Source organism: Anabas testudineus, chromosome 9 (assembly GCF_900324465.2).
Source record: "Anabas testudineus chromosome 9, fAnaTes1.2, whole genome shotgun sequence".
NCBI classification, from domain to species: domain Eukaryota; kingdom Metazoa; phylum Chordata; class Actinopteri; order Anabantiformes; family Anabantidae; genus Anabas; species Anabas testudineus.
The window spans coordinates 26,871,982-26,897,149 of record NC_046618.1 but is presented as its reverse complement, the minus strand read 5'-3'; the positions used below and the strand labels follow the sequence as shown (position 1 = coordinate 26,897,149).

Sequence of the window (25,168 nt, the reverse complement as noted above, 5' to 3'; positions counted from 1 at the left end):
AAGATTGTTTTCTCTGGTACATTTCAGGGTATTAATTCAATAACATGTTGAAAGTTATAAAATAACTACAGAGCAGCCTTCTTATTCCAAATGACTGGAACACGTGACGTGGTGATGTGTGTTCTTAGCAGCTAAAAACAATGACATTACTTTACTAGTAGTTACCTGAATGTTTCAGCTAACCAACCATCCCTCTGAGTTTCTTTATGCCCTGTGAACTGTATAAAACTATAATTAATGCAGTCATGTAAATGTCCGTTTCTAATGCGTAATGAACCTTGGGGTGATCTTCATTGCTTCGAACAGCCCTGAGTGTGACTGGCATTTCCTCTTCCTCAGCAGGATGGAACAGGTTCAAGAGAGGGTCGTGTTTTAGCAGCAGCAGCCATTATTCCCTCTAACTGTGAATTTGCATGAACCCGCCGAGGTCAAGTTTGTTAGCTGCTGTTAACGCTGCCGACCGGCGCTCTGCCTCCTCTCCGCCGCCACTTCACTGCTGTGAAAAAAGGAGCTATTGTTCGTCATTTCAGAGGAAGGAAGGAAGGGAATAAGACACATAACTGCAGGCGCTGTGTGAAATGTTAAAATGGAGATTAGCCTGGCCGCCGCAGATCTCGCTTATACTGATTAAACATCACGCCTTGCATTTCAATGGGAACACTTGTGGCTGGAAGCGCTCTGATAAGGTCCTGGTTTAATTCATACATACACATGCAACATTTAGAGTGAAGAAAAGGCATGCTTTTAGAGGGAGAGAGATGTGGTCAGCTCAGTTGTTCGACCTCGCAGCTCATCGTCCTCTGACTGCAGCAAGCACAAGGAAAATCCAGCAGGAACTGAGCTGTAACCCCCCAGTCCTTAAGGACATGCTGCTGGTCAGAAAGGTGGTCATGTAATATGATCACAGATATAAAAAAAACCTAAATATTCCTAAGCTGATAAAATACAAACAGTCCTGATCTGAACTTTACTGAATGCACCCATTAAACATTACTGCGGTGGTGGAAAAAGTAAGTGAAACGTGTGTTTTCTTGTTTTTGTTACAGCTCATCTGTAGTTGTGTATTAGATCTGCCCAATATTTCAGGATACTTATTATATATGAAAAAACATATTATCACATTTACCCTACAGAAAGATAGCAGGATGTTCTGGTCCCTGATCAGAACCATAAAAGCCATCCCAAAAAAAAAAAAAAAAAATTGTCTGAAGCAGATCAGCAAAACTACACTTAAAAAGGAATATAGGTTGAATAAAGGTTTTCCTACCATAAATGAATGGTGTACTGTATGAACACAAATTTTCCACACACTTTTTAAACTGTTCTTTTATTTCTGCGACGCCTCCAATTTTATCACCTCTTCATTAGCACCTTTATCAACTCACATTGGGAATGATATGTACTTTTAAAACATTTATTTCCCAACCAAATGACACCACTCTTCTCCTTTCCCCCTCTTTCCTCCCTGTAATGCTCTTTGCCTCCTTCTTCATCCACAATTCAGTGCACTATGAAAGAGGATGTTGGTGATAGATGAACTCCTTTGTAGAGGAATTTTTATTTTTGTGTCCACAATTAATTATAAAGTTCTAAAGTCTTAAAACTTTATTTTAGATGTGCCTATAGATATTTGCATTACCAAAGATATTGAATCTGTTCAACTCTCTCTATAGTGGAAGGAAGATATTTCGTATTCATATATTCATCTTAATTTGCCCTTATCACCTTGAAATTGCTGCATGTGCATATTTGATTTCCTCAGTTTGCTCTGTTCTTCGACTCTGATTTCTCCATTATTCTCTGCAGCTGGACGGACCCGATTTCCACGCACAGAATCAATACAGTTTCACCTTACACTATTATATTATCATCCGACTTCCTGTTCGCTTCACATCAGTGCTTCCACAATAACTGTAAGAAAGGAGGAGGGGGAGGAAGGCAAGTCTAAAGGAAGAAGGGAATACAAGAGGGAGGTGAAGTTATGAATAGAAATAGAAACAAGGAGAGAAAGAGATGGAAAGAGGGGCAGAGGTCTAACAAGGCTAAATGAAAGTAGAAATGAAGATTGTGAAGAGAAGGGTAAATATGGAAGAAAGAAAGGAGACTGATGGAATCTAATGAAGGGAGCAAAGACGGGAGGAAACCAGCCAGCACAGGCCTGATGGAAGGAAAGAGGCAAGGCAGTTCAAATGGCTGAAAGGACAGAGGGGATGTAGTGTGGCATTAAGAGAAGAGGAGGAGGAAGAAGGTGAAAACAAACAGTCTAAATAGAAAAAAAACAACAGAAGGCGAGAAACAGGGTAAAGTGATGAAACCTTTGGGGAAAAGGATGCAGAGAAAAGCAACCTGCTGCAACTGTGTCATCCACTTCAAAACAAGCTATGATAATATTTTCTTTTTGTTGTCCCCAGAAACATTGTGTGGCAATGAATTTAATCATTTCTCCCGGAATTTCAATTTACTGCTGTAATGCGATGCAACAGTGCTATAAGCGCGGTGTCATAAGCGCCTTCCTCTGAGCGCGTTTGATACTCCTCACACACAGCTGCCGCATGCAGGGTTTGTTTTTATTGAAACGTGATTGGGTGGTGTCTAGCTTTAAGGCATGACACACTGTAACTTGAGGATTCACAAGTCAATTTCCTGAAGTGGAATCCAATAACGGTGAAGAAGCCGAGGAGAGGCGTTTATGGCTCCTTAGGAATATCACGAGGAACACCGCAAGTCACTCGGAGCCTGCAGCTCAAAATGTTGGGGGGTGTCAGGGAACGCTGATCACCTTAGATAAAAAATCTACTATTTCCTCCAATATACAAATCAAAGTAATGATGTTACGAGGGTTTTAGTGACCTGTGGAGCTGTTTAAAGTCCACATGTAAGTTACACAAGTTAGACTGAGCAACAAAGTGATGGGCATTAGATACTAATTGGGTTAAATGGTAAATGGGCTGCACTTAAATAGCTTGTTTCTATCTAACTGGAACTCAAAGCGCTTTTACACTGCTTCTCAGTCTCCCATTCGCACACACACCAATGGCAGAACTGCCAGCAGACCTGACTCACCAGGAGCAACTTGGTGTTCAGTATCTTGGCCGAGACGTCAACATGTTATAGGAGGAGCCGGGAATCCCATGATTGGTAGACGACTGCTCTACCCCCCCGAGCCAGGAACAAAGCTGTAGAAACAAAGCTGCAGTTTGGGGAGTACAGATTCTGCGTTCCCTAAATCTAAATCTATCTTGTCTCTTCCAGCAGAAAACCAGATGGAGTGGAGCAGAAGCACCTCAAACACAGGACTTTAGGAAGGACTTGAGTAAATATAATTGGCCAAACACCTTTTTTCCTTATTCTCTATATAAATTCATTTTCTAATTTTACCTGCTAACATATTGTCTGTTCCTGACTCACACCTGCAGGACGAACAAAGACAGCGACAGCCTTCAACTTTCTTTGACTGGATGTATTTTATTGTAAAGCTATAAGGAAGGAGTAATTACAAGATATCATTTCTTTGATTTGCTCAGCAAAAATAAAAGACCACATTTTTTAAAAGTCAAACATGCGGATGCTGATTAAAAGAGAACAGATGAAGCTGAAACAAACACATCACCCAACCTCCTCCAAAGAAAGAACATCAAAATAAACATACAGTTTGTCTTCGGGTGAACATGAGAGAACGGAAAGGAAAGCGGTAAAGCCGGTGGATGATGGGAGGAGAGACGCTGCAGTCCTCCGCTCTGAGCCTGACTCATCACTCCTACATTTATTAGAGCCTACGGTACTTTAGACAATATAATCCTACAGGTTCAGGGTCAGATTTCCTTCACGTTGTTTGAATATATATATTTTTTCTTCGTCATTTTTTAAAAACCTACACTTGCATGTACATAAAACTGTACAAAAAACAAGGCATCACTAGCATTGTTCCTATATAAATATAACCAACCAACAATTAGGCTACAAACGTGGACTTCCTGTAAAGACAAAAGTGATTCGGCTGCTCGGTGCTGCCGTTTTCTTCTTCTCGTTAAAAAATAAAACTAAAGTTCTCACGCCATGTTTGATTTTCTGGAAGCTCAGAGCTGTCATGGCTGCATTTTTTTAGGTCTGTTATCTCCAAGAATTATTTCAAGATGAACATTGTTCCTTAAAATCACAAATCAGTTATTTAACTTTAAAAAAACAAAAGCACCAGTGTAAGTCTTATGTAAGATCTCAACTGTTACATCACAACTGTTACATAATTATCTTAATTTTGATTCTTGTTGGTTATTTCAAAGACCCAGTCGCACAGCAGGAAACGGATTAAACTGAATTTTGTGTCTCTGCAGTGTTATCCATCAGAGCGTCTTGTGATTGAGATACGTTGTGATCATGAGAAAACTACCCTGAATTTCCAGTTAGCATCCACAGCTGCTCTGAGCTTCTGTAGTTTGTCTGAGAGGCCTGACTTCCATTCAGGGTTTGGTGCCGTAACAAATACCCTGCTGCTCATATGTTTTGGGTTCGTGCCCGATTCTGTGCAGGTTTACATTTTCTGTCATGATGTAGTAAAGAAATAGAAAACACAGTCCAGTCCAGTCTACCTGCTCAGAAAACATCATTTACACCACTGTGTCTGGTAGAAAACAGCAACGACCATTTATATTCATACATTATGTCTATAGCAGTGTTGATTCCATAACATTGATAAAACAACTGCGACAACAACAAAAATGTATAATATTTATAAAGTTGGCTTGTTCATGCTCAGCTGAAGCCTCTTTTCCAGAGACTCAGTATAATACACAACCAAAAAACAGCAAACCACTCCAAACTTCATCACATGGTTTCAAGTAGACAGTTTCGCCACACTCTCATGCTGTCACTTGGTTTTATACTTCTGGACTGATTAAATTTGAGCCCCTGAATTAACAGACTGAACTAAATCAAAGTTGAGTACATGAGACACGCTGCAGGTTTTTCCAAGTTTGAACTGTAAATTAGAGTTGTTGAGCTTTTTGGAACGTGATTTCAAAGACATCAAGCTGCATGTTTTATTAAAGGTGCACTCCACTGATTTCACTTATCACAGGGAGAATTATTACTTGAAAGAAGAGAAACTATGGATCAGGAGGCACATTGGGTGGTCCACTGACCCAGGGTCAGCGGTGCGATCTCCGGCTCTCACTGTTCAAACGTTGAACCCAAAGTCAGTTCAGCGCCTGAAATGGCAGCTGTGCAAGAATTAGTGTGATAAGAATTTCCCTGTAGAGGTCAGTAAAGAAGTTGACAATGAAATGTGTGGCTCTGGAGTCAGGTCTGACAAAGGTACTCTGATGATGTCATAGTGATGTCATCAGGGTTATCTCACCTACAAATCCATATCAAAACAAACAGTTTGAAAAACATTCAGCATTTGTCAATTCAAAACACTGAGTTGCATTGTGGGAAACGTAGGCTCTAGTATTTTTATATAATGTACTTCAACTTCAAAAAGCCGTCAGGTGTCACATTTTGTCACTTTGATTTAATTCTGATGAAATCTGTTTCATTTCTGTGGCTGAAATACTATAAATGCAGCTCTAAACACAAAAACAATGACTACATGAGAGGCACGGACCTGTTCTAGACAAACCGTTAATGGACAGAGGGAGGAGGGTCTCACTGTTACTGACAGACCCATAACATCACTGACAGTGTCCGACTGAGAGGAGTTGAGGGGGGACGTGAACTAGAATAAATCCTGTCATGTGTTGGAACAATGTGAAGCTTTTGTTAAACTACACAGACTCAGAAACCAAAAACATTCCACTGCACAGCTGAACTCACAGCTACAACTACAGGATTCAGAAAAAGACTGTTCGAGTTTCACAACTAGATCAGCGCTGTTCATGAAAAACAAATTAAAATAAAGTGTTCAAAGCATGACATACAGGCTGTGTCTTTAGCTGCTGTGAACACAACATTTAACATATCATCAGGTTATAAGGTTGTTACAGCAAACATGTTAGCCAAATCAAACTCAAGCCAGGAGCTATGAGAGAGGTGATAAAGCTCAGAGGAGCTGCAGAGTCACTGACTGTTCTCTGTGGGATCACAGGGAAGAATTAGCAAAAACAGTCTGTGAGTTTAGGAAACTTTCAGTTTTGTCAGTAGTAAACCAGTGTTTTAAAACAAAATGCAAGTTATGAAGTGTTTTTGTGGCAAACTTGTGCACGTTAGAAATGAATTAAACTAAGTCACACCATCACCACAGTGTTTGGAAATCTGAACCGAGTGCATTTGGTTTCCTTTGAAAAACTGGGGATTCATTTGCATTTGTCCTCTCATTTCTGATCAACATCTTTTTTTCTTCAGATGTTTCAAAATATAGAGATAAATCAGAAACAGCATCTTGGTAACAGATGACTAACTGAAAGGAGGAGCAGCTGAATGAAGAATTGATTTATGTGTTCCAGTGCTATTAAGAGTTTGGCAGTGTCAAAAGAAATGCATCAGTTTTTTTTTTGTATCGTTGAAGGGATTTGAAAGTAAAGGCAGCAGGACAGGATGTGGATGCTCTGCACACAGGGACACTTGCTCACACACACACACACAAACACACAGGTTGTCAGTGTGTGTGACAGCAGCTCTCCTGCAGGTTGATGGGTTGGTGGTAGCGGGTTAACTTAAGGTGATATTGGGGAGCAGGAAGTGTTTGTAGTCTCAAACTCTTACTGTAGGACCATCTCTAAGTAAATCTGTTCTAGTAGAAGAAACCCCATCAGGCCTTAACACAACTGTAACAAGAAAGCTAATGCCTGAATACACACACACACACACACACAAACACACACACACACACACACACACACACACACCACAAGCATCATTTGTGTTTGCACTCTTGCTCTCAGGTAAAGCCAACAGCAATGCCAGAGGTCGTTAAACAGGGTTCACCCAAAGTTACTTTTCTTTTCCAGAGGCTAATTGGTGCCAAATATTTCAGGTTAAACTTCACTACACAACATAACACACCAGCCAGCAGGGGGTCCACCGGTCCGCGATGTGCTGGACGGGCATCACGGAGATGAAAAAAAGACGTTAAACCACGGCGAAGGGGGATAATGAGGGAAGAGAGACCATGTGGACATCCCTGTGAATAATCAATCAGAGCTGTGTGTGGTTTCTGAACAGGCTACAATAAATCAAATCACCTTCTGAGGCTGGAGGGATTCCGCTTTTAGACGCCTACATCCCCGGCACACACACAAACACACATCAAGGTGCCACACATCAAACATAAATGTATGTGCAATAAAAACCGTGTCGGAGTACAACACCCGAAAACATAACACCGTAAAAAAGTGGAAAGTAGAGGAGTGGAGAAGTCTGCTGTGCTCGGTTAAGGCTCGCTATTGTTTTCCTAAAAAAACGTGCGACCCCTCCCTGACCCTGCAGATGGCCCTGTTCTGCTGCTTCTTTAGATTTTGAAGACTTGGCCAATGGCAGCACTTTGATGTTCCTTCTGTAATTCTGGGGGATGGATGCTCACATCACAAGAGGCAAAAAACAAATGACAAGTAATTTAGTTTCATATTCCGACATCAACACTTTGATGCCAGCAGGGGTGAGATAATCACACTCGCTCCCACTGAAGCTTCCTTTGTTTCAGAAAGTCTGTAGAAATTAATCAGTTAGTTGAAATTAAGCAAAATGAGAACCCACATCTCCACTAGGAAGACGTGAGCTTCTAGTTTGATTTGATACTTCTATCATAAACATTTTTTTTCAAACACTAACTATATACAGCTCACAATGGTTCACATTCTAGAAAAATACAGCACTCTAGCTTTTTTACATCTTCAATTTTCAAACATTTTATTTACAACTAATGGACGAACACGTCTGCAGACACACTTGGGTAATAAAAATGATCCGAACACAAGATGATGTGTTATCCTGTAATATTGATCTCATGGTACTTGTCTTGAAAAGTAGGAGACTAAATCAAGACATTCCTGGACAATCTCTGTTTGCTTCTGGTAACACAATCTCAATCTGTTTACATCTCTCTAAGGTGGTATAGGATTTTACAAAGGAAATCAGCTCATAGAGAAGGTGAGATTGAAGATTAATCTCTCCACCGAGTTTTGTGTCAACATCGAGTACAAACCCTAAAGTTGTCTTAGAACCCTGTCACGTGACAAAAGTGAAAAACTCCCACCACACTGACGGTTTCTTGCTTTGTTTTAAGACTCAGTAAAAGACTGAACAACTTTTTGGGGGATTCTCTTTCCTCTCAGCTGCATTTTAATTCACTCACCTTTTCTTTCATCCATACTACCTCAGCTGGTGTGCATCGCTACAGGTGAAATCTCACATTACCTTCAGAAACCATTAACATGTGGCTCAGAATGAATGAACTTACAAACCAGCTCGCTTTTACTGGCGCAAATTATTGCTGGTAATGTGCAGAGCCTCAGGTTGTAATTAGAGTTTCTCTGCTACGCTGAGTGGAGGGGGTGTTAGTGGACTGAAGCCTGTACAGGTGTCATTAATCCTGCATTCCTGTGCAACTGCAGCACCCCACCAAGCGGCGCCCACCTTCCCTGCTACACACAGCTAACAGGTCTAATAAATACTCCTGCTAAACGCCAAACATCTCGGCCTCACACTGAGGAGGTAAAGAGGTGGGAACTAACGAGAGGCGACACTATCCAGAGAGCTCTCATTCTTCAAGCTCAAAAACACAGCAGGGAAAATTCAACACAGTCACCACAAACCACACACTCTAACTACTACAGCTATGAGGTCTACTGGTACTCACTGTACTGCCAGTATTGTCAAACTGACAGTCTGTTCCTCCAGTATTTTGGACCACATCAATATATGTTGACAGATATTCTTGGTCCCAGATCATGAACAATTTATCAAGACAAAAATCTCAAATCATAAATAAGATTTGATGATTTGAGATAGACACAGATTATTTAATACCATGTTTTTTATAGTATTCATGTCCTCTGATCACTGAAGAAACTGCGTACCTCTACTAGAGCCTAATACCACAATTACATTCCTGCTCCCCAGATGATGCATATAAAAATGAATTTCAAAGCCCCTCAAGCTTCCATCTAGCACCTCATTCAGGATCAACTTTACATATTTATCAGTTTGAATTAACTGTAAGGCTCAAAGAGAACCTTAATATTGGCAGGTATAATGAAATCCAACTAACAATTCTATTCAATATCAGTTTAATTTCTAAGTGTTTTCACTTTATAATACAAAATGTCCAAAATGTGGAAAAAATAAAATTATTCTGTTCAATACAACCCCTAGATTTCCATTTTAAAATGTTACATAACAGAGAAGATGAAATCTAAAAAAGGTTTGGTATTTCTGCTTGACTTTATAATTTGGAGAAGTTATAAAAGATCTACACATCATTATTTTGATACACTAGGACTTTAAAGTATACAATGAAGAATGTCGTCCTAAGAGTTTGTTATCGGGTTTAGTCAGTGGAAGATTTTTAATTTCTCACATGTAAATGTTTGTTTAACCGGAGAAAATTATTTTATATATACAGTAAGAAGCTTTTTAATAAGTGCAATAATGTGATATCGGAAAAGGAAAACCGTAGGCAGGAAAACCAAGATGGGACTTTTTTTGATTGGCTCATGAGAGAATAAATCTTGGTGTCACACACCTCCATCTGAAGTTTTTCATTTTATGGTATACTACTGACAACAGCATGAATAAAATAACCAGTTCCTCGTTACCCAGCTTTGGCCAGACCCCATTTTTCTGTCAGTTCTGAAAAAACTGATATTGGTGTGCCTCTGATGATTTTGTCTCCTGGTGAACCTAATATTGACTAAAGGTGAAGAGAGAAAAAAAAAGGTCTTGTTTTTAACGCGGCACCGTCGGTGATGCTCAAGAGTCCAGGTTCCTGCAGTGGGATGGCAAAGGCCGCGGCATCGTTTCTGTACATGCAAAGGTTTTCAGTCCATCAGTTCAATTACATGAAGATCTGCAGACAGCACGACAGCCACGGATCCACACTTACAGCCACAGCAGCTTCCTCTATCACTGTTTGTAGTATATACAGCTCTGTACACTGAAGAAAGACCTCTTCACAGCTAAAAATGAACTAAAAATGTTCTCAACAACAACTCCACAGATTGGAAAACAGCTGTATTTCTGCAAATATCTCAGTGTTGAGGACAAGCTGTTCTTGATAAAAATGAGCCGTGTTGATTCGTTTGCAACTCAGCCCAGAAAAGTTTGTCCTGGTGGCTCCAGAGCTGACAGCAAAAATTAAAAAGGTAAACAGTCAAACAAATGCAAATTCAAAAAAGTCAGGATAGATAGCATTACACAGTATACTTTAGTAAGATTTACAAGAAGTTCTTTCCCTTCCCCCACCGTGTTTTTTTTTTTCTTTGTGTGTTCCAACACATCAACATAGCCTAAAGCAATGCACAAAAAACCAACTCAAATACGTGAGTAGCTAAATAGTTTGCCATTAAATTATCACAACAGTGTGGTGTAGTTTACATTCCTTCTGCAGCAGCACGAGCCGCGTGTTTTCTTCCGTTGATTTTTATTAATTCTATTTTACATTTGATTGGTTTCAAGAGGGTGGCGGCGGTGGCAGTGGGCAAGATGGGTGAGGGTCTAAAGCCTTGTATGGTGGATGCATGTATAAAAAGGAAGTAGGGGAGTCAGTGCTGCAGCACAGCGAGTATTAGGCACAGGGGGCGGCACTGAGGGGATGGGACGAGTGGTGGCAAGCAGCAACAGGGGATGATCCAAAATGTAGCGAGTTGGTTGTGGGGTTTTAATGTGGAGAGCCACACTCTCACAGGTAGATTTCCCGCTTGGAGGTCTGGCCGGTTGGGGTGGTGGCTGAGTGGTACTCCACTGCCTGGCTCAGCGGGATCTCCTCCAGCCCACAGTCTTTACCGGACGAGTCTCCACCCACGGGGTAGGCACTGCTGTAGGGTGTCATGAACCGCATATTGGCCACTTTGGAGCTGCTGCCACCACCACCCATTCCACGCTCTTCTGACGCCAAGGGCTTGGGGCTGCCATTGGCCATCAGCTGCTCCTGCCCATCCATCTCCTGGTAAGGCACGAAGGTGGAGAGCTTGGGGGCATTCTTGGACACCTTGCGGTTGGGGGAAGGCTGACCGGGCATCCAGCAGGAGTCAGAGTGGCCAAACTCGGTGCACTCGCGAGTGCAGTTACCAGTCATTGCCACGTCGGGAAGAGGCCTGAGGTCTAAAGAGATGAAGACAGAAAAGGAAATCATGATCAACTTGGAAACAACAGTAGAGGATGAAAAGATGGAAATGGTGAAAAACAACATGGCAAGTGCTTACTAAAGCAACATTCATTTATGTCTTGGCACCCAGATTTAGAGGAACTACATGACAAACCACTGACAAACTGTCGATTTATGACTTTATGTCGAACACAGCTGCATTACATACAACAGACGTAGTAGAATGGGCATCCTAAAGTAAAATTTATACATACAGTCTTTTGATTCAGGTTTGGTCTTCACCAGGAAAAAATCTTTTCTCTTTAGCTATCAGACTTCCACCCTAATGCCAACTGTTTCCTAATATTTGTCAGTCTGTTTGCATAATGGGTGAATCAAGGCTGACACTGAACCTCTGGGCATTTGTGTTGCGAGGAGCCATAAGAACCCAAAATACGGAATGAGACAAACATACTGTATATATTTTTATTAGATATGAAAACTGACTGGACAAATCCTGGACCACATCCGACAGACTAATGGATTTACCTTTTTAATGATGTACCTTACTTTTTTGTTACTATTAATATTTATTATATTTATTCTGAAGTGGCGCCTCTGTTTGAAGTACTTTTAAGATGATGTAGTTTAGTTGGACATAAAGATACAAATACTGGTTTTTCACTGTTTAAAATACATGTTTTTTTTCTATAAGCAATAAATAAATAAATGAAAATAAAATAAATTAATTAATGTAGCATCACAGTTCAGCTTCACACAAACTGGCAAGCACAGGAGATGCTGATTAAAATTGTCATTATCCCCTTATCCACACACAGGGTTCTCTACATTTGAAGAAAATTAATTAAAGCTCAGTGTGTATTTTTAAAGTCACTAATAGTTCACAAAGTGCCAGGAATGTTGCTTAATTTGCTGCTAAAAGACGGAAACCACATATCAAACGGTGGGTGCTGAGCGTGAAACAGGATCTGCTGATTTATAGGAGGCAAAAGAACATGCTCAGGTTTGTTAAAACATTAATTATGTGGCATGAACAGCCAATTAAGGCAAAAATAACAACACTACCAGCCTTTATCTACAGGAAATGAAACAATAAACCAAATGCTTTTCTTCCATATTGTTGGGGTTTTTCTTTACTTCCTCTGTTTCTTATGTTGGTTTCATTTGATTTATACTTGAATCTTGAGCCTGTGAGGCAGGTAGTTAGACAGGCAGAAACTGACAGATGGATGCAGGGCTGAGTTTGCATTTAAAAAAAAAAAAATCACAGCTTAGAATGGAAAAAGGTCAGAGATGGAAGCAGAAATATCAATGCGTATGCAGAAAGTAACCTTTCTTCTGTGCGTGACATTAGATCATTCTTTGATACTGGAGGCTGGAGGTGTGCAGGGGGCGGAGGGGGTGCCTCCCCTCCCGGGAAATGGCGCTTATTTCTCAAAATGCCCTCTGCTTCATGCATAATTGAAATTCATTGGCTCCTTTTTGCGAAAGGAGCTATAGTCGGCTTTTCTGTCTGTTTGTGGGTTGATGTGTACGTTCTAATCCCGGGGAGTGCTGAGTAGCGACCATGCTCCGTCTTTTTTTCCCTTCCCCTCCCCACATTCTCACGGCCGCCTCTGCCGTGGATTTTAGTTTTTAAGCACTTCCCATGCAAAAGCAAGGAGCTTGCAAAATGTTAAGTCATGTGCGAGTGGCTGCTGAGTTTAGAGCGGCTGTTTAATAAGTGCTTTGCCTCTGAACGTTGTGTCAGCAGGAGGCTTATAGAGCATGGACGCCTTCGGAGCTGCATGGCTGAACAAACTCTAAACTTGACTCACTTCAACAACAACAACAACAGAAAAAGGATTCAGCAGCCAAGCTCTGCTAGACCACAGCCTGCAGGCAAACTCTGTCACACAACTAAGACATCTGACCCCTGATTTTGTATCTATAATTGCTATTGGATCCTTTCTTCATCTGCTTTCTGCAGAACTTGCCAGTAGCTGGTAGTTTCATTTGGATCTTGTGTTACTATAGAAACCACTACTGCTACAGTTGTGTAGCACCATTTTGTAAGATCTGTGACCAAACGAACATTGACTGGCATCTGTATTTGTTCTGTTAATGCAGGACACACTAACCATTACAGTCGAGGCCTGAGACGTATGTGTTGCTAACACAACATCTCTTCTTTGTCAGTCATTAATGATATTCTACATTAATTGTACCGACTGCCTCGCTCAGTCTCTCTGCTGGTAAAGGGACCCAACAAACACACCCTCACACAGATCATAGATCTGAGCTGTGAGGGATGATCTGCAGGCAGTCAAGCCACCGAAGATGGCATTACCAATATTTTTCAGAGATGGCTGTATTGTGAGCATGATAAAACTGTAAAACACATCACAGAGTGGAATAATGGGATTCATCTGCCCCAGTGTGCAGGCTCATCCAAAATATTTTGATTGACCCAAGGCCTTTAGTCCTGCACCACCATCAAGTCTTTCTAAACCTCAGTAAAGTCTGATTGGTCCTCTTTGTGCCCACTCTCCTGACTTCAGTTACAGATGTTCATGCTGGAAGAGTTGCCACTCTGTCTGTTTGTGTTTGTCACACATACAAACTCTCTGACACTTGTCAGAATGGAGCCTCTTTCTCAGGGGAACCATCTTTGAACAGGTGATGTTTATGACAGTACAAGAGAAGATACACAAGAAGCTCCCCTTCTGTTCAGCCACTTTACTTAGTATAATGTGATCCAACTGTTGCTTCAGTACCAACCTGTCTGCTTCACAGCTCGTCTCAAATGAAAGCATGTAGTTATATCATTCACATTCCACACGTGCCTACTGTGACCGGGCAAGTATTACAGTTATTAAATGAAAAGAAATAGCTGTATGAGTAATATAATGATAATTATAGGACCCAAAGAATATTTTCCACGTTTATGAATGAACTGAAACTGTATGATACATAACTTACCACATTAGACCCCTCAGTATATATTCAACATATGACACACACACACAAAAAAGAGAGCCCCACTGTTTTCAGGCCCTCGGCACAGTGATCTGTAGCTCTAATCACAGAATTTAGCACTGGGCTGGTGGAGGTCATGTTCATTCTAATTACGCACAAGCACTAATTGGCTCTGGTTTGAGCAGCAGCTAATTGGTTGAGCATGATGGGAGGAAGAGTTTGGGTGATTAGGGTGGGTTGTGGCTAAGATGTAAGATCAATAATGGTTTTGGCTAATAAGGCCTTCCTTTGGTGGTGGACATGAGTGGGCTGCTGTTGCCGCCACCTCTGCTACTCGCCTCCAGCCCAAATCAGAAACTGGTGACGCAGCTCTAATTCCTGCCCCTGATTCTCATTAATGAAATACAAAAGTCGTCATATGTACTGACTAAAATAAATCTTTGATTTAGACTTTTCACTCTAATTTGGCCTCAGACAGTGTTCATTTTATTATTATATTATCTGCTTAAGACCTAAAGATGACAATGTTGCATGCACACCAGAGAATAGTGGTTTTGGTGACCTACCTGTCTTTGTTCTGTTTCTACTATTAAGTCAAAATGACACCAGATACACAAAAAGAATAAAGATAATAATGCTCAGATTAGAACATTCCCTGAGTACACCCACACTTCACAGACGACCCTTCCAACTGTGATGTCTCAGTGGGCCTTTACTCAATCATTGGGACAAATTTCCATTTTCACTTTCACAAATGGTTTGGTACTTCTGCATAGGTTGAAGGCCCAACACGGCTTCCAGTGAGTCTTCATCAATTTTAGTTGGGACCTTTTATTTTTCTGGTATCTTTTAGTTTCACATATGGTATATTTGTATTTATGCCAGTAACTCTTTTTTCAGTCTTTCTTGTTGTGATGTGAAACATTTGTTTCCCAAATCTTGATCAACAGCACAGCTGCCAATTTCATGCAAGTACCTGCAACTTGAATATCACCTCCGGAGCACTGCCCAGATTTAGTCACAACAATCCATCCCCAAAGCAGGTGGGGAAAACCATGAGCCATGACAGTGCATCCTGGTATTCATCATAATTTAGTACCGATGTCAACCATCATGAAATATTGGGGCTTTATGTGGCGAGCTGGAAAGTAAGGTTGTTTAGGTTTAGTTGCTGGTTAGATGTGTCAGACGTATGGCACATACCCATCACAGATGTGCCATTAAAGTTGACTTTTATAGAACTGGAAAACCTTTGGCTAGGTTAAGTCATGTGTTGAATTTCACTCTTACTCGAGCCTCAACTGTAATGTAGCTCACCAGCGTTACGTGGTAACACTGGTTGGCGACATCAGATTTCTCATCAGTACTTAAGGCAAGTTTAAAAAGTTCTGGGGTGACCCCTGGAGGAAGAAAAGCTATCTCTCCTCTCCTCTTCTCTCTCCTGTACCGTCGGCAAGGCTTGGCAGCACTGCTGTCAGAGGGCTGTAACGCTGAATTCAAGGTTGCCTCTATTAGTCAAGGCTATTTAAAATGGAGTAGTCCTCCTGAGTTTTTTTTCCTCTGTAGCCCTTATCTGCACTCCTGAGTTCCAGTTAACCCTGGGGACCCTCACTCGCCCTGAAGGCCTCTCTCTCTGCATAATACACTCCGCTACCTTGGTCACCATTTTCCGGTCAAACTAATTAGATTTCAGAGTCCCCACTTGGGAAGATGTCAGTGGTATGAAATGGAAATAATTTCCAGATGAGTATCTGACATTTTACGCTGTCGACTAGAGTAAAGAGCCCAGGCGGATTGGCTCTCTCTTTCCCTTTTTTTCCTCGTCCTCTTCTTCCTCCTCTTCTTTTCCGCTCCATCACTTTAGTCGCAGAGATATGCTAAATCCTTGTGCTTCCCCTTTTCTCCGTTCAGTCTGGGGTGATAAATGAAAGCGAATGTACACAAAAGAGAGCTTCTTTTTTCTGCTTCTGCTTGAAGTGTTAATGTGTTTAATTACTTTGAAGCTGGGTTTTGTGTGTTCGTGTTGCAACTAAAGCTGCGGCAGGAAAACCTTCAATTAACGTCTTTTCACTGTTGATGACAATGGCTCCAATTTATCTTATGGGAACAATAGAGTGAGAGGAGGCGCAGCTGCTCTGAACGCTCACAGACGTACAGGAGCAAGTGAGCAACGTGCTCCTGCTTCTCCCTCTGCAATCAGTGTTGACACCAACAGCCCACGCACATGAGGATACCTTAGTATTAGAAACATGTCACTGACTGGATTCATTCCCATGAGGCTGAAACCATGATGACGACATGTATGTTCTTCCATGTGTCAGATGTTCTTAATGTTCAACTAGGTGATTGTGGCATCTTACATCTTTTGGGGACCAAGAAGCTGTAGTTGACAAACTGTGCCCAGTAATAGCTTTCATGAAAACCAACCTGCAGGTGTGATCACAGTGCAGGAGCTAGAGGCGGACCTGCAACGTCAGGAATCTCAAAGACACAGCATAAAAGTACTGTGGGTGTAGGAAAACGCCTGGGCTGTGCAAGAAATTACTCCTTTGTTGACTCATCCATTGCTGCCTTCTCCATAGTTTTCTCAGTAGCAGTAGATTGACATTTCAGACACTTATGTATTGCCATCAGTTTCAGTCATCCCTTCCTTCATTTTTCAGACAACAGTCATTTGTATGACCACATTGTCATGAAAACATAACAACAGCCTGTGCTGTCAGTTTCATAGAGAATACACTCACACCAAAACTATCCCCGCCATTGTCTTCTACTGTTGACCATGTAAACTCTCATCACAAGAAGAAAAAGCAGCAATCTTATGAAATAGACTCAGCTTCACTACATGTTCTGTTTGCTGCGGCCCCAATGTGTTTGTTTGCTTGCACTGATGCAGCACGTTGGACCTGACTGAGCAAATGATGAGCAAAACTGAAATACCTGAACATTAAGGGTCTGATCCATCATCCCAGCGGTGTTTTAACAGATACTATTTCTATCATACATGTTGTTTAGATTTTGTCTCTGAAGTAACTGTACTGTACTTCTTTTATGTGCAAGCGTGTTTGCTTTGTAGTCCACCAGTGATGTCATCACTCGTAAACTTGAATCTGCATTTTTTTATATTCTCGATCACACACTCTCTTTGTAGTTCTCGGTTCAGTAATGTTTGAACACACACATCCATCGACCCCCAGACACACAGATGAGGCACATTTCACACAGATCCTGGTGTGACAGTCTCTCTGTGCTCCTATAAAGATTTTACAGTGTAAGTCGGCTGGTTAGTGTAGTGGTAACATCACCGCCTCCCATGTGGTAGACTGCCAGCTGTGGCCTACCTCCAGTAGGGGTCTTTAGGCAAGACCTCCTCACGCTCACCCTGCCTACCTTTGGACCTTGTAATGACTTGTAAGTTGCTTTGGATAAAAGCGTCTGCTAAATGATGTAAATGTAAGTCGCCTAGTTTTACTTTAAAATGTACTGACACTGGCAATAATAACACACTCTCCTTACACAAATATGCTAAAAGCTAATCAAAGACAGTGAAGGCTGACCAGGGTAGACCTTACCATCTACCAGGCTCATCCTGATGGTCACTGTGTCCACCACTTTAATACAAACTGAAAATATTTGACCAATTACCATGAAACTCATTACAGATATTCATAGTTCCCAAAAGTTGAATCTTAGTCCAAACTTTATACAGTATGTAAACCGCTGAGAGGTCGGCTCCGGAATGTGACAAATTTCATTTAACAACAACTAGACGACAAAAACAACAAGAACTGACGTACAAAGAGTTTGAGTGAACTCCTCCATTCAATGTACAAAGACCCATTTCATTCACTGACTTTCTCACAGACTGCAGCTCTGGATTACAACTTCAGTCCAAACAGCCACTACCACACACTTCATACGTTTCTCCTTTGACAAAAGACAATACACGTTTTCAGCAGTTATGTTTCTTTATAATTAGGTGTTAGTTTGCTGGAAATGATGCATTAATTAGCTTTAATGTAGATTTAGTTTAGATCTTTAACCTCCTTTCAGTCTTTATACCCCGACTCCAGCTCCAGTCTTTAGATGTACATATATCCCCAAACAGGAGATTTACAGCTGGAAACATAAAAAATATAAAACTATTAAGTCGTTTCACTAAACCAGCTATTTTTTTATTTTGTTCTGTTCCCCCTTGCATCCTTGCATCCTTGCATCCCTCCTTCCTTTGTCACCTCTCCCTCCATCATCTCCCTCCCCGCTCTCTCTGACCCCCCAGTCTGGCTCTGTGTAGAAACCTTGCCGGCTCTAATTAAACTTTGGGCAGATTAGAACTTTGCCTTGTCAGTCTTTATTCATGCTTAAACAAGTTATTACTTTTTGAGAAATTAAATTAGCCGGCAATTAATTAATCGACACAGAGCTGAGAAAGAGGACGAGGGGGAGGAGGGACGGAAGGAGGTGGGGTGGAGATGAAAGTAGAGGAAAATAAGACACGGGGGGGGGGGTGAAAGAGAAGTCCGATTTGGCAGAAAATGAAGGAAAAGGAGAAATAGATTTATCTCAAAGAGAGAAGGAAACGTGGATATTAGATATTTAAATGCCATCCGTTCTTTCACTAATTAGCAGGAGAGAGCAATGAAGATGAAAATTGTTTCTTTCTCTTTCAGACATCAACATTTGATGCTCTCAGATGCCAAACTACCCCCCACCCCCTCCTGCTTAATGCTGAGAAGTTATTAGACAGACAACCCCTCCTCTCCCCTTCATGGTTTTCCAAATGCAAAATGAATTCACCCTCTGACTCCGTCTGAAGGCAGAACAAAAACCAAACAGGCTGAAAAAGAGTCTCTTTGTTTCAGCTCTTTGCTTCTCGCTCTGATGGGTTTTTCCTCCTCTTGTTTAAGTAACAGAACCAGTGGTGGCAGTGTCTTCTCCTCTGTGGCTCTACCCCTGCCGCTGACATCGACATATTGACTGACATGTTTAAAGTAGCCCCCCCTCTTTCCAACTTCCCCTGTTCTGCCCATGAGGTAGAAATCCATTTCCTGCTTTAAGCCTGCGGTGTTGAACCAACCAAATGACAGAGGAGCCGAGGCAAGGAGGCGACAGTCGATGTGAAATAACGGTGGCGGTGGAATCCACTGTGGACCGTAGGGGTTTATCTGACGATTTCACCGAGCGACGGAGGAAGTGAAAGAAAAAGAGAAGGAAAGGAAAGGCTGGTCATCCGTGAACTATTCCCGGACTCCTGGGCGGCCATGTTGGAAAGAGTTCTGCTCAGGAGTGTCATCGGCTGCTGTGCAACCGTCCTTCCTGCGGGTGGACAAACACTTATTTTCTTTTTTCTCTTCCTTTCTTTAATTTCTCAGTGGATCTAGAATCAGTATACCATTCTTGCTTACTTATAAATTCTTGATTTTTTTCTTCTTCTCCTCCGTATTCCTCTTAATCTTATTCCCATTCCTTCTTTCAGTTCATGTAATTTGGTCTACAAACTCATAGAATACAATCTGACAACAAAAGATTTGATTTCTTTTTCTTCTTCCTCCTTCGTTCTGACTTCTTTTCATCTACCCTTGTTTCTTGCTCCAGTTTTAGCAGGTTATGAACTATATATTAATTTGTGTCTAAAATCCGCGTCCCTGCCATCCAGTCAATTTACACGTTTCTTTCCTTCTGTCTTTCATTTTATTTCTACCTTCATTTCTTCTTCTGCAGCTTCCTACTATTTCATTCTTTCTCATGTTCCTTTAAGTCTCTGTTCTTCTTTCCAATGAACCTGCTTCCTTGCCAACTTTCCTTTCTACCACTTTCATCCAGGAACCAAATCTAAATACAATTGCAACATTACATCTTGTGTATTTGAATTAATGTTGATCCAGAAACCTCTCTGCACATGCACTCACATGCCTATTGCTGTTCAGTCTGTTATTATTGAAAGGAAAGAGGACTTATTCAGCTGAGAGTAGTTTGCAGGACACAAGCAGCACAGTCTGTTGATGTGATTTTGAAATGTATAGCAAAGCTGTGATTTTACTTGTTTACTTCTTTTTTTCACTCTTCACTTACTTGTCATAAAAGGTTAATAATCCATATTGTTAAATTTGAGTGTTGATTCCAAAACTGACTGTTCAGTGTGTAACCTGCTGTGTGTCATTCAGTGATAACCTGAACTGTGAACAAACGCTTCCTGCACCTCAGAGTCTGGGTCAGTTCTGTCCCTTTGGTCAGAACTGTTCTGGTTAATTGCTACAGTAATAAGCACTGCATAACTGTATTTTGTCTTTAGGAACATGTTTGGGTGAACCTCACACAAATCACAGTGATAGTGTATCTCGATAGCTGAGAGAAAGTAACCAAAGTTTTTATTTGTAGCGTTTTGTATTTGAGAGCAGCAGCTGAGAACAAACCAAAGCAACTGCAATAGAAACCGCCTGAAGCTATATCAAGTACAATAACACAGCAGCTTCTCCTGGCCATAAATATTTGACCAGTGTACCCCAGTGTGTGTGTGTGTGTGTGTGTGTGTGTGTGTGTGTGTGTGTGAGAGAATGCATGAGTGAGCATGTGTGAAAAAGAGAGAGAGAGCGAGCTCATTAAAGATGCAGAGGAACATGGTTTGTGTTTGCTTTGAATGCACAAACTGACCTGAATACACAAACGCTGGCCGAGCTCAGAGCTGGCAGCCGCAGCACATCTGCATCTGTTTAAAGGGAAATTCACTCTCTCATTTTTTTACAAACTAGGTCTCACTTAACTTATCCTAAATTACCAACTAACCCGTGGTTATATTAGATTTTTATTTCCAGTATATACATACATTTAGTTAGTTCATGAGTTAGTTTCAGTGAAAGGTTCTCAGTTGCTGTTGTTGCAGGTTCCATCAGAACTTATTTTTGGGAAAGCTCTCCACATGTATCAAACAGACAAACACGCTGATAACTTGTGGTGCGACGTTGTAAAATTTGATCGTATCCGACGAGAATGATGGACAAGACGATGAAGCAGCTGCAGATTGTTTAAAAGAAAACTTTTTTTGTCCTTTAATGTTTCTGCAGAGATGAGGAGACGTGACTCTTGTGTGAATTAGCTGTCAGCCCGGACTTACAGACCTGTCAATGCTGTTTTCCATGCATCAAACAATCACTAATGTTGTAGGTTTAAAGTGTTTGTGTTTACACCTGTCTCTTGAAGTTAGCTCACACACTCACACTTCAAACAGGAAGCCTAGACAGTAAACCAAACTCAGCGACCCTCTCCATAACAGAAGCATCCATGTTCGTCCTGACTGTAAATAACATCAACCAACCAGAAAAATAAATATATAAATACAAATCTGAGAAACCTGGAGATCAGATCAGAGAAAGGACTAAATTAGCAGTGAGGTGAAAAAACTCTGCACAGTGAAAGAAACACCAAGTAGTCAATTATTAATAGTCTAAAGGAAAAAAGAGCACAGACACATTCATACTTACACCCCTGTGGAATCGGCCTACTATGAAGGAAAAATTCAATTATCCTACAAAAGTGAATAAATTTGCAACATCGCAGCCTGGGGCTGTAGCTGCCGCTGCCATTTCCCAGGATGCATTCGGGGATCATGTGGGGGGTGGGGGTGCACAGGAGGGGTGAGGCTTATTAATGGGACGTCGCAATCTTTTAACTCTGTCACTGTGAAGTCACTAAGAGCTACTGTGCTGCTTTACACTCAGCCAAGGATTAGAGTGTGTGTGTGTGTGTGTGTGTGTGTGATTGTTAAAGGGGGTTTATTATACTGCATATAGTAGATGTAATAAAAGATGTACTACATAAAGTATCGTTCAGTAGTAGGGCATGTGATGTACTAGAACACATATATACAAATATTCTAGAACATGGATTCCATGAGCTGCAAAAAGCGGATATTTTATTTTCACACGTGCTGCATTAAGAACTGAGGACTTGTATATTATATGCTCTGTAATAATATATGCACATGCATTTTTCAATGTAACTTGTGCAAGATTTCGTAAAATATGTAATAGTATTAAATATTTATAACATGTTTTAAACATTTGGTGATATATACAGTATGATGTAGCAGTAGCTGCAGCACTGTACTGACTAATGTAATAGATGAAATACTGTAAGTAACATTCTGTTTTAGGAGCCGTACTAAATATTCAGAAGCTACCAGACATGTGCTCTGTTGTACTACAAGACAGAGATAGAATGTGTGTACATGTACTTATCAACATATTCTACAAAAGCTCATATTCAGATATTCTGAATGTAGTAAAGGTATGAGGTAATGTACTACTACATGAAATACAAACATGATATCACAGGTTATTAATATGTATCTGTATGTGTATTTACTGTTCAGTAATAAAGGATGTGCTAGTTCTTAGAACCACAACTAGTCAAAATTCTTAGGGACATACTTAATGTACAATTAAACATTATATGTACTAAAGATACTATGCAGTATGTGCTTACTGCATTTCATGTCATATTAGTACATATCATTTATACTACATTTGCTACATACAGTCAATGCATCATATAATATACACATTTTGGTGTATGGTGTGTGGATCATGGTGTTCTAAATGTAAAGGTACTGTAGGTGCGGTGGAGTATGAACAGCTTCGTGATCGACAGGTGACCTCAGACCTCTGTTGTGCTGACACGTGGCTATTTTCCTGTTTGCAAAAACAACTGACTAAGAATCAACTCCATCAAGACTGAAGAGGTTTATTGATCAGTGATCAATACCATAACATTAATTTGACTGCCATTGAACCTGTTCGTTGAACAGTAGAAATCATGAGCACCACAGTCTCCACTCTATGGCTTGGACAAAACAATCCTTCAGAGCAGAAACCCGTCACCACAAGCTAGACTGAATTATGAAGAGACTTCAGTGACACATCCCAAAGGGCCACTACGGATGATAAACCCCTCACACAGGTCACGACCTGACCTTTCTTCTAGCTACAACCTCAGGACAAACCCTACATGTTTGTCCCACCGTGCTGAGGCTGCATCACCTTCATGTTGCTGCTGGCACGGCTGCAAACTTGACACTCACTCAACGAGCGAATCAATTATCTCAACTTATTTTTCAGCTTGTAAGCAGCAGTTTTCATGTTTCCTCACTGATCATTTCTGACTTTTCATGACTGCGAACTGATCATGTGTTCGACGTGACGAGTGTCAGTATCTCCGCTCTGAGCCACTTCCTGTTTTGATCAGACAGTAACAGTCTACCTGCAGCTGAGTGATGCCTTCTCATATTCCTTCTCACATGGCTGAGTGATGGTGCAGACAGATTGATGCTGACACATATGACCAGTCGCAGAAAACAACATGTGACAGGCTTGTTGAGGAGCAGCAGCACAATGACAAGCTGTACAGGTAACACTGTGTTGTATCAGTTTAGGTAAATCTCAGGGGAAACACGTTGTTGTTTATGCTCGAACATCATTTTATAATTATCTGTGCAAAAAGTTGAGACCACTTCCTCTTCTGTTCTTCACGCGCTGTAAATGAGACGACCAATAATAGACGAGATGTATAAAAGGAATAAAAGACAAAATCTGGAACACGGGAAGAAAAGATCCGTTCTCTATTTCCTTGTGGAAGCACTCAAACAAAATGAGGAACATAATAAATTATAACTACCCTCCTTTTTTATGTTTACGCATACATTCTGATGACACGAGAGACTTACATCAGACCATAGCCTTATTTCAACAGTGGAATTTTCCTATTCCTCATACTGGAAGAACACAGCTCTGAGGACTCACTCGTGTTGAAAAGGGATCGAAACTGTACAAAGATAAATTGACTAAGAAAAGCAAAAGACAACATGGCTGTAGTCAAACTTCTCCGTCTAACATTTTCTACAGAAAGATAGTTTGAAGATTTTCTTTCTGTTTTTAATGGAGTAAATTAAGTGTGACAGACATTGGTTTTTCTCTCCTTCTGGAAATCTTAAAGTAAAAGCCCTCAAACAGGAGCCGAATCTGTCACTGTGCATCAAGACTGGTGCTCGGCGACGCTGCTCTCTATAGAAAAACTGCTTCACTGACTAAACTTCATGGAAAAACAGGTTCTGTGTAAGTACAGCGAACTGAAAAGGATCAACGCTGTTGCATTATGCAAAATAAGAATGGAAGTAAAGTTTATTTACTGTTTGTCGCATCTTTGCATAAAGTGCTTCACAATAAAGGACAAAGGCAAGACATAAAACTGCCGGGATGATATGGTACAGCATTAGAATTAGAAAAGGTGCGCTGGGGTGCAAAGAAGAGCTTAAGTATGGTTCAGTTGTAGGAAAACATGCATCGACCACTCTGACAGACTATTTTGTGGTTTTGAGAAACCAGTCGCAACATATTTACTTGCTGTTCTAGAGCTACTTTGTTAGCACATTGAGATTATTATGAGCCAACGGATACGGATAAGAAGTGCCCAAATGCTTCTTTGTCGTATCTTCAATTCTGTGACAACTGAGCAGAATCCGTATGACAAAGACTTTAATGTCATACGATTAAATAAACTGTGTGGTACCTTGGTTTCTTGTGGTACCTGGAATGTTAAAAGCATAACGATGTATTATCCTAACCAGGCAAACAAAGCAGGTCCCAGACTCCACAAGACGGAAGTGCAGATGAGTCTGGTGTCAGAAATATCTGCAGGGACCCTGAACAGCGCTGAAACAATCTCCTGCATAAAAGTGACAAAATGGAGTATTTAACAGAATAAAAGTCCTACAGACGCAATAAAACGAGAGTAAAAATCAAACTGCACTTTCTCGTTCTCTTCTTCTACCTGCAGTGTTCAGGGTCTTTAAGTGTCTGACTGGTGCAACCTTGACAAGTGAAGAAGTGGATAATAAAAGCCATCATGTTTTTTCCTGAATTAAAACCAACAATCTGACAGTCGGCTTCACTCCGACTTCTC

General features: G+C 40.9%; 1 protein-coding gene across 1 annotated transcript in view; it reads right to left on the bottom strand.

The window, feature by feature from the left end:
* Positions 1-3,461: 3,461 nt before the first annotated feature.
* The window catches only part of LOC113151227 (protocadherin-9-like), a 108,061-nt gene continuing 86,354 nt past the window's right edge, over positions 3,462-25,168 (bottom strand). The window contains exon 3 of the mRNA XM_026344145.1: positions 3,462-11,253. Coding sequence (XP_026199930.1) covers positions 10,832-11,253 — 422 coding nt within the window. The 3' untranslated portion in view covers positions 3,462-10,831. The remainder of the gene's footprint in view (positions 11,254-25,168) is intronic.